The 10,285-nt window shown below is 55.3% G+C and overlaps 1 protein-coding gene across 1 annotated transcript; it reads right to left on the bottom strand.

Moving 5' to 3' along the window:
* Positions 1-7,459: 7,459 nt before the first annotated feature.
* Positions 7,460-8,392, bottom strand: LOC143696325 (olfactory receptor 14J1-like). Its single transcript, XM_077192455.1, has one exon. The coding sequence runs from the start codon at positions 8,390-8,392 to the stop codon at positions 7,460-7,462; it is 933 nt and encodes a 310-aa protein (XP_077048570.1).
* Between the last annotated feature and the right edge of the window lie 1,893 nt (positions 8,393-10,285).

Genomic DNA, 10,285 nt, shown 5'->3' with positions numbered 1-10,285 from the left:
GTGGTAACAACAAAAAATTAGGGCATCAAGGAACCAAGGGGCCATTGTGACACTGTGGGGACCCCATGGAATCAAAGCAATCATTGTGCCACTGTTGGGCTGCATGGTCCCAAGGTGCCAGTGTGAAGCAGCACTATGGAAAAGAACCAACCACCTTTCCAGGTGCCCACAGCCAAAATTGATACTCCCCCTGAAAAATTCCCTATATGCAAGATTCTCTCAGACAAAAGCTGCCAGGACAGAGAGCTCTGGCTGGCCTTGGCCTCTGGTGGTCACCTCTCATCTCAAGGAAGCCCTGAGGAAAGTATTTGAACAGGTTTGACCACTGGAACATCAATGAGTCTCTCATCCTCTGAAAAATTCAGATGCTCTCCTGATCATATATTTGTCCTTTTTTTCTCATTGTGTTTTATGCATGAAATAATATTTTCAGCCAGACAATATTATTCTTCTCATTCTACCAGTGTTATCAGTCACCAAGCACCACCTCTACATATGGATCCAGGTCACCTGTATAACCAAACACAAGAAAGAATGCAGCAGGAAGGATTTGTCTCTGCTCCCATCTGTCCCATCTCCTCTGGAGCTGGAGGTGCAGCCCCAGCACTGGGCAGGGCTCAGGGGCTCACAAGCTCAGCTCCCACCCAGAGAACTTGCAGAGCCTGGGCTGCTCTTCTTGGCCCCTGCATGCTCAGCCAGGCTGAGATGGACACTGATGGTTTCTGGGCCAGGCTCTCTGAGCCCGGCCCAGCTCCCTGCAAGCTCTGCCAGCTGCCCTGAGCTCTGGGCAGCACCAAGGGCCTCTCTGAGCCCAGCCCAGCCCAGCCGGCTCTGGCCCCACAGCTCTGCTCAGGCCAGGCTGCTCTGGGCACTGCCCCACGGCCTCAGCCCCTGCCAAGGGCACAGCAGCAGCTGCAGCTGCCACAGGACTCAGCCCCACCATGGGGGAAGGTGCCTGGCCAAGGGAAAGGAGGCTCCCTGGCTGCCCTGCTCTCCTCTGCAGGAGATGCTGAGAGCTCTGCAGCCCCTGCTGCCATCCCATCTGCCCAGGGCAGCACAAGAGCCCCGGCCTTGGGGCCCTCAAGAGCTGCTCCTGCTCCAGGCCCAGGGCCCATCCCAAAGCTGGGCCAGCCACAAAGCTGTGCCCATTTCTGTTCATTCCTGCTCTGATCAGGATGGATCCTCAGCACCTTGGAGGTTGGTGATGAATTTTACTTTTCCAGAGGCCTCCTCTTTCTTGAGCTCTTCAGTTGAGAAACTCAGTGACAAAGGCTCATTCACATTTGTTCAAAACACCCAAACAAGACAAATCTATGGGAATAACTCAAGTCTTCAATTCTTCTGTGGTTAATTAGACAAATTTCAGAAGTGTATTCAAACAGAATCTACTATATTCAAAATAATGAATAGAGAATATTTTTGTCCTGTTTAGGTTTCTTTTCCTGTTTATAGATTGACATCAGCAATCCCCAGTTGATATTGATCCTCAGCCCCTCCTAATTCAGTTTGAACAGATATGAAAATCAAGACCCTTCATGGCTGACAATCAATCCCACTTTGTCCCTACCCCCTCCCCACCATTTCCCCCATCCAACCCCTGGCACTCAGAGCAGCTGAGGAATGGAGTCACATCCAGGGGTGTCCCCAGGGCTCAGGATTGGGGCCAGGTCAGTGAAATCTCTTTATTGCTGATCTGGACGAGGCCATGGAGGGCACCCTCAGTCAGTTCCCAGGTGAGCCCAAGCTGGGTGGCAGTGTGGATGTGCTGGAGGGCGGGAAGCTCTGCAGAGGGATCTGGACAGGCTGGAGCCATGGGCCCAGGACAATGGGATGAGGTTCACCAAGGCCAGGGGCCACGTCCTGCCCTGGGCTCACAACCACCCCAAATCCCTGGCTGTGCCCTGCCCCTGATCCCCACAGCCTGCCCTGTTTCCTTCATCCCTGCATTGCCAGGGACTCTCTGGGACAAGGGAGCTCTGCTCTGGGGATGGAGGGAGGTGCAGGTGCCACCACTGGAGTGGGAACCAGAACTCACCAGGTTTGTGTCCTGTGGGGGTCAGGAACTGGTGGGACTCAGAGGCACAGGAAGTTTCTCTTCATGGCCAACAGACCATGGTTGAACAGGACACAATTCAGTAATAATCACGCTCTTCCCTGAGCCATGTGCAATGTCCCAGCAGCCTCTGACATGTCCACCATCCACAAGTGATTTCCATACTAAAATTAATTTTAGAAAAATATGGTTCTGTGATAGATATAAACACACTTTAAACTCTTGTATCAGGATGCCCATTCTCGAGTGGGGATAAAACAGCCTGAACAATTCCCATTTTTTTAAGCTGTCAGTGGTGGACAGAGAAGGGGGTCAGGCTGCTTTTGGTGTTGAGGAAATGCTGAAACCAGCCTGACTCATTTCATCTCCTCCTGTCCTGGCTATCTCCCCTCTTTTTCCCTTCCACCCATTGTCTTTTGTCTCCCCCCAGGCCCCCCAGTGAAGAGCCTGGCTCTGTGTTCTCCATCCCCTCCTTGCTGGCACTGCCAGGCTTGGATGAGGAGCCCCTCAGCCTTCCCTGCTCTGGGCTGGACAAGCCCAGCTCCCTCAGCCTCTGCTCACAGCCCAAGGGCTCTAGCCCCACCTTGGAGGCCCTTCCCAGACCCTGCTCCAGCTGCCAGACATCTTTCCTGCCCTGGGGAACCCAACCCAGGCCACAGTGACCTGGATAATCCCCGTCCTTGCTGTCCTGGTCACACAGCCCAGTCCCTTGTCCCTGAGTCAGGTTTTGGGGTGGATCCTGTGGAACATCCTTGGGGGAGGCTGCAGCTCCAGGTGGACCAAGGGGATACCAGGGGACAGGGACCCTGCTGGGCATGAACAGCTTTGGACTTCTCGGGGGGAATCTGTGAGGGGGGTCAGGGGCAGAGTGACCAACCCAGTGACCTCACACAGCCCTCCTGTGATGTCACAGCCTGCTCTGTGATGTCATAGCTTATTCTCTGATATCGCTATGCTGGCCTTTGATGTCACAACCCACTCTGTGAAGTCACACAGCCCTCCTGTGATGTCACACAGCCACCCCCCCCCCGATGTCACAGCCTGCTCTGTGATGTCACAGAGACAGCCTTTGATGCCATAGCTGCTCAGTGACCTCACATAACCCACTCTGTGGTGTCATAGCCCACTCTGTGACCTCATGTTACCAGATGATAAATTGCCTACACCAGCTGAGCTGACACCTGAAGCTTGTTCTCCAAAACCCCAGGCCGCTGGAAACCACACAATGTCCATTGTGTGAGAAGGGGAACTGAAATTCACCAGCCTCAGTGTCCTGCCAGCTCAGCCAGGCCCACTGGAACACTGGGGTCCACGAGCACCAAGGACCACCAGAGACCCCCAGGACAGAAGAACGCATGGATAAAGGGGAGGGGAAATGAGTTAATGATTTTGGGGAAATGATTATCATATGCATCACAGTGAGTGCAGCTATGACAAACCTCTCTGGTTCCCTGACTTCAGGGTGAGGGTGGCGAAAATGAAAAGGAACAGGTTTGATGGAGTTGTCCAAAAAGAACTTTAATAACAGGATGAAAAACAACAAATGTGGAGAAGACGACCACAGTACGAGGGATAGGATCCAAAGACCTGAGACAAAGGGGAAACAACAATATATACACTTGGGGGTGGAACACTCTAGAACAACAACCATCTAGGGCAAACAGGTAACCAATAGGGGAGCAGAACTGGGACAACTTAGCCTAACAACACCAAAGGCTTCTGGGGGAACTCTCAAGCTCACCCCAAGTTAAACAAATGATTCTCAGGGCTTGAAGCTCATGCTCAGTGCTTTTGGGGTAAAATCCAGTTGAGTCTGAGTCACAGCTGGGCCAACTCCACACATATGTATGTTTAGTCTGGGACAATCAATGAATATGTATGCAAAATACAGAATGTAAACAGAAACTTTCCTGTACTCAGCATGCACAGCTTTGGGAGGAGCTATCCCCCTGTGCATCTGGCCAAATAAAGAATGCTTCTTCTTAATGCTACATTGGTGTTAAGGAGTTTTTATTTTACTGCATTTTTGGTAACAATCCCACTCCCAAGGAAAGCTCTGTCTGCTGCTGTTCACAAAAAGGGAAGGGCTGGTGGGAGATGTGGTGGTTGGAGGCTGCCTGGGGCACAGCCACCATTAAATAATCGAGTTTTCAATATCCTGTGAAAGAAGGAAGGGCATCAACAAAACATCTACCCTGGAATCAGAAAGGGTAGACCTTGGCCTGTTCAGGATGCAGATTTGGAGAGTACCGAATCAGGTACTGATTTTTTAAAGGGAAGCAGCCGTTAAAAACAAAGGTGTCCAGGAAGGATGGACACACCTCAAGAAAGGAATCTTAAAGGGGAAGGAGCAGACTCTGTGACAAAGTTTAACCAGAGAGGAAAATGACTGTCCTGGCTGGGCATGAGCTTTTTGAGGGAACTCAGAAAAAATAGGTCAGGCAGCTCAGGAAGTGTTTAAGGATGTTGTTGGGTCATGCAGAAAGAAAAGTAGAGAGATGAAAGCTCAATTAGAGCTTCACCTGGCCACTTCAGTAAAAAGTAATAAAGAAGAGTTTTTATAAATAAACTAATAGCAAAAGGAGGAATAAGGAGAATCTCTACTCAATAGTGGGTGCAGTGGGGAACAGAGTGACTAAAGATAAGGAAAAGGCTGAGCTGCTTAACAGCTTGTGTATCTCAATTTTCAACAATAAGACAGGTTGTCCTCAGGACAAGTGTTCTCCTGAGCTGTAGATGGGCACAGGGAGCAGAACAGCCCCCCTGTAATCCAGGAGGAAGCAGCTGGGGACCTGCTGAGCCACTCAGATGCTCACAGGTGTCTCTGGGAGCAGATGGGATCCATCCCAGGGGGATGAGGGAACTGTGGATGAGCTCCCCAAGCTGCTCTCCATCATTTACCATCAGTGCTGGCTCAGCAGGGAGGTCCCAGAGCACTGGAGGTGCCAATGTGAGCCCATCCCCAGGAAGGGCTGGAAGGAGGAGCTGGGGAACTCCAGGCCTGTCAGCCTGACCTGGGTGCCCGGCAAGGTTATGGAACAGATCACCCTGAGTGCCATCACAGGGCACCCACAGGATGGCCCAGGGATCAGAGCCAGCCAGCGTGGATTTCAATGTCTGCACTGCTGATCTGCATGAGGGGACTGAGTCCAGCATCAGCAAATCTGCAGATGCCACCAAGCTGGGTGTGAGTGTGGATCTGCTGGAGGGTAGGAGGGCTCTGCAGAGGGACCTGGACAGGCTGGATCCAGGGCCCAAATCCAGCAAGGTGAGGTTGAACAAGACCAAGTGCTGGCTCCTGCACTTTGGCCACAACAACCCCTGCAGCGCTACAGGCTGGGGACAGAGTGGCTGGAGAGCGGCCAGGCAGAAAGGGACCTGGGGCACTGATGGACAGCAGGCTGGACATGAGGCAGCAGTGTGCCCAGGTGGGCAAGAAGGCCAATGGCTCCTGGCCTGGATCAGGAATGGTGTGGCCAGCAGGAGCAGGGCAGGGATTCTTGCCCTGCACTCGGCACTGGTGAGGCCACACCTTGAGTGCTGTGTCCAGTTCTGGGCCCCAATTTAGGAAGGCCATAGAGGGGCTGGAGCATGTCCAGAGAAGGGCAACAAGGCTGGTGAGGGGTCTGGAACACAAGTCCTGTGAGGAGCGGCTGAGGGAGCTGGGGTTGTTTATCCTGGAGAAGAGGAGGCTCAGGGAGACAAGGTGGTGTCAGGGCTCAGGTTGGACTTGATGATCTCCAAGGTCTTTTCCAGCCTTGCTGATTCTGTGATTCTCTGGAACCACCCTTGGAGCAGGTGCAGGAGGAGCCCTGGGCCTCCTCTTCAGCAGCTCCAGCAGCCCAGGTCCCTCAGCTTCTCCTGGCAGCCCCAAAGCCCATCCTGGCAGTCCTGCAGAGCCTCTGCAGCCCCTCCTCACTGCCCAGAACAGGGAGCCCCAGAGGCAGACACAGCAGCCCAGATGTGCCCCCCTGGCCTGGGGTGCCTCTGGCAAGGGAGCAGCACCAGGCACTGCAGAAGCCTGCAGACAATTCCTGCAGCACTTGTAGGATGATGCTGCTGCCCAAGGGACGTTCCCATGGTGCCAAGCCAGGAACTGCAATGGGGAGTGGGGCCAGAGAGGAAAGGGCAAACAGGGATGGGCTGTTTGCAGGGGAGGGGACAGTGATGGGCAATAGGAAGAAATCTGGATCAGGTAGAGGAAAGAAAGGAAAGGTGAAGCCAAGGAAATGCTCAGGGCAGTTTGGGGGTGGCTGCCAGGCAGCCCTGGCTCTGAGCAACAGCATCTGCAGTGGGACAGGAAACTCCCAGCTGATGGGAACAAACTTTCTGGCTGAGTGCAGAGGCCAGGACAAAGCTGAGTGGTTTCCCTGGTGTCCCCCAGGCCTTGCTGGCCCCAGGGGCTGATGGCATTTGTGCTCCCTCAGGTTCATGTCCCCACAGCAACAGCATGGGGGTGCTGGCCCTGCTGTGTGCAATGCAAACAGGGGCTGCTGAGCCAGTGCTGCCGTGTCTGTGCCTGCAAGGATGGGGCACCTGTGTGAGCTGGGGGAGAGGCCAGGGCTGCAGAGGGGGGATGTTGTTGGCAGCTGCATGAGAACGCTCTGGGACGCTGCCCTGGGCTGTGCAGTGCACTGGGGATGGATCTGCCCCTGCTCTGCTGCTCCTTCCCGTCTGGCCCAGGGCCCTTGCAGAGCCCCAGCCATGCTGTTTGCCCCCAGCCTGCCCACGGCCAGCCTGGGGCTGCTCACGGGGCTTTTCTGTGCTGAGCATTGGCCTGGCCGTGTTCTTGAGAGAGCCTGGGCAAGGAGCCTGGAGCCCCCAGGGCCTGGCCTGAGGCGGCAGCGCTGCCCCAGCAGTGCCCATGGCCTGTCCCTGCTGCAGCCCCGGCACTGCCACCCCCAGGGCTGTGCCTGGCCCCGAGAGCACTCAGGCCCTGCAGCAACACCAGGGCCACCAGGGCAGCGGGGCAGGGCCACGGCAGCAGCACTGGCAACACCAAGTGCTGCTGCTGCTGCTGGGCACAGCTGCTGGGCCAGCACTGATCTGCCCCAGCTCTGCACACAGACATTGCTGCTGCAGCTCCAGAGAAGGGAACAAAAGGGGGATATCCAGGGAAAATATTGCTGGACTGTGTCAGTGAGGAGCTATGCTCTTGATAGCTTCAAATGAAATAAAGGATTTATTTCATTTGAAGCTATCAAGAGCATAGCTCCTCACTGACACAGTCTGTGGGTCATAGTGAAGGTATGGAGAAACAAAATGAGATATGGCAGATTTGATGGGTTTAGTTTAAGGACAATATTAAAAAAGGAAAACAATTAAAAAGAAGCTCCAAAATGAAACCAACAAGAAGTACCAAAGACAACTTTTATTACAAATTATTTTCTGAAACTGCCCAGCAGTTTAATGTTTCCTAAATTGTCCAGTCATCAGTCTCCACCCTGCAGCCTTGAGCTCCTGGTTCCTCAGGCTGTAGATGAGGGGGTTCAGGGCTGGAGGCACCACCGAGTACAGAACTGACACTGCCAGATCCAGGGATGGGGAGGAGATGGAGGGGGGCTTCAGGTAGGCAAAAAAGCCAGTGCTGAGGAACAGTGAGACCACGGCCAGGTGAGGGAGGCAGGTGGAAAAGGCTTTGTGCCGTCCCTGCTCAGAGGGGATCCTCAGCACGGCCCTGAAGATCTGCACATAGGAGAAAACCATGAACGCAAAACAACCAAAGGCTAAGGATGCACCAAGCACAATGAGCCCAAGTTCCCTGAGGTAGGAGTGTGAGCAGGAGAGCTTGAGGATCTGGGGGATTTCACAGAAGAACTGGCCCAGGGCATTGCCTTTGCACAGGGGCAGAGAAAATGTATTGGCTGTGTTCAGCAGAGCATTGAGAAAGGCACTGGCCCAGGCAGCTGCTGCCATGTGGGCACAAGCTCTGCTGCCCAGGAGGGTCCCGTAGTGCAGGGGTTTGCAGATGGACACGTAGCGGTCGTAGCACATCACGGTCAGGAGGAAAAACTCTGCTGAAATAAAGAAGATAAAGAAAAACAGCTGTGCAGCACATGCTGAGTAGGAGATGGTGCTGGTGTCCCAGAGGGAATTGTGCATGGCTTTGGGGACAGTGGTGCAGATGGAGCCCAGGTCGCTGAGGGCCAGGTTGAGCAGGAAGAAGAACATGGGCGTGTGCAGGTGGTGGCCGCAGGCTACGGCGCTGATGATGAGGTCGTTGCCCAGGAGGGCAGCCAGGGAGATGCCCAGCAAGAGGCAGAAGTGCAGGAGCTGCAGCTGCCGCGTGTCTGCCAATGCCAGCAGGAGGAAGTGCCTGATGGAGCTGCTGTTGAACATTTGCTGTCTCCGGACATTGGAACCTTTTGAAGAAGCAATCACAGTAATAATTGAGGGGAGATTTCTCACAGAAAAGTCAAAGCCGTTTGTCACAGACCCTTTCCTGCCACTGAACACCTCCCCCTATGTCTAGGGGACCTTCCTTCACCTTTGTTGCTGGAGCCCTGATTGCTGCAGGCCAATGTTGTATCAGGAGCTGGACCTTGTCCTACAGGACACCTGGGAGTCAGCCCTGACCCCCAGTCAGTGCAGGGGAACAGTGAGGCAGGGGCAGTCTGGGTTTCTGAACTTGGACAAAAAATCTTCCAGTAAGGCTGAAGAGTTGCCTGGGTGAAGGGATGGGGATAAGAGAAGGCAGAATGAGAGATTCTGCTGCACCTGAGGAGAAAAGAGAGTCCAGAGAGTCAGGAGGATTCTCTGAGGCTTAGTGCAGACTGAGGGGAGCTGCTCTGTCCCTCTCTCCTGTTCCAGCTGCCCTGGACTTGCACCTTTCTGAAATCCACTCCCGTGTTGCCCTGGACAGCCAGGAGACACTGCTGAGAGCAGAGGGATCCCTGCACACAAAGTGGCTCCTGCCTTTCCCAGAGTCAGGAGAGTGGGCTCATTGCCAGCCTCCCAGGCTGCCCTGCCCAGAGCTCCCCGGGCACAGGGAGCTGGGACACCCCATTGCTGTGCTCAGCCTGCACAGGAGGAGCCCAAGGGCTGGGCCTGGCCCTGCAGCTGGAACTGCCATTCCAGAGAGCCCCTCAGCAATGCCAGCAGCACCTGGGCAAGGCAAGGGGAGAGAGAGCCAGGCCTGAGGAAAAGCCTTTCCCTGCCCAGCCCTGCCCAGCCCCTGCCAGGCAGCAGCAGGGCAGGACAGTGGCCCTCAGGCCCTGGTCAGCAGGGAATGAATGGGCACATGGCCGGAGAGATGCCCTTCATCTCTGGGGCTGCTCTGCCGGCCCAGGAGGGACTGAGGGCCCCGAGCCCCCGGGCTGAGGGCTGTGCTGGCTGCGAGAGGACACAAGAGCTGTGCTGCTCAGGGCAGTGTCTGCCCTGCAGGGCAGGCCTGGCAGGTGCCACATCTGCCCTGCAGCAGGGCTGCCCTCAGCACTGCCTCCCTCCCTCCCTGCCCACGGCTCTGCTGCTGGAGCTGTCCCAGCCCCAGCTGCTCCTGTGGCCCCGGGCTCCTTCCCTGCCAGAGCCCAGCCCAGCCCCTGGGCCAGCCCTGCCCTGCAGCTGCACGGCCCTGCAGGGATTAAAGAACAGCTCCCCCAGCCTGGGCACCATGGAAAGGTAATGCTGCATGGATCTGGAGGCTGGGCAGCTGCAGACACTTGCTGAGGTGCCCAGGAATCCTCAGGGTGATGGATTAAGAGTCTCAGCCCCTGCTCTGCCCTGCACAGCTGAGTTTCCATTGCCACCAAGCTGAGCCAGGGAAAAGTGGGAGCACAGATTCAGGAAAGCAGAGACCCAAGCAGGAAACTCCTGCCCTGAATGAGCTCACGACAAGTCCCCTCAGAAGGGGAGCCCTGCTCTGCAGCACATCCTCCTCCTGCTCCTGCTCCTCCTGTGCCACAGAGAAACTGGGAGAGTCCTCCTGACACATCCGCCAGGCTCTGGGGTGTGCTGGCTTCAGGAGATCCCTCCAGGAGCACAGGGGACATTGCCCTGCACCCACACACTCACCATGCACAGGGCTGTGAAGATCTTTCCCCAGGTGAAGTCTCAGCTCAATGTCTTCCCAATCCTGATTGCCTTCAGCCTGTCTCTGCCTGGCTCCTGTGCCCTCAGTGCCTGCAGGCAGAGCCCTCAGCCCTGCTGGGCTGGGAGAGGAGCTGGCCCTGGGAAGAGCTGTTCCTTTAAAGCTCAGCAGCACAGACACAGCACAAGGACTTTAATGACCCTCTT

This window comes from Agelaius phoeniceus, chromosome 33, assembly GCF_051311805.1.
Source record: "Agelaius phoeniceus isolate bAgePho1 chromosome 33, bAgePho1.hap1, whole genome shotgun sequence".
Lineage (NCBI taxonomy): Eukaryota > Metazoa > Chordata > Aves > Passeriformes > Icteridae > Agelaius > Agelaius phoeniceus.
Note: the sequence above shows the minus strand (reverse complement) of the source record. Positions and strands in the feature narration are given on the sequence as shown.

Coding starts and splice junctions, on each gene's coding strand:
- LOC143696325 (XM_077192455.1), bottom strand. CDS start 8,392: ATGTTCAACAGCAGCTCCATCAGGCACTTCCTCCTGCTGGCATTGGCA.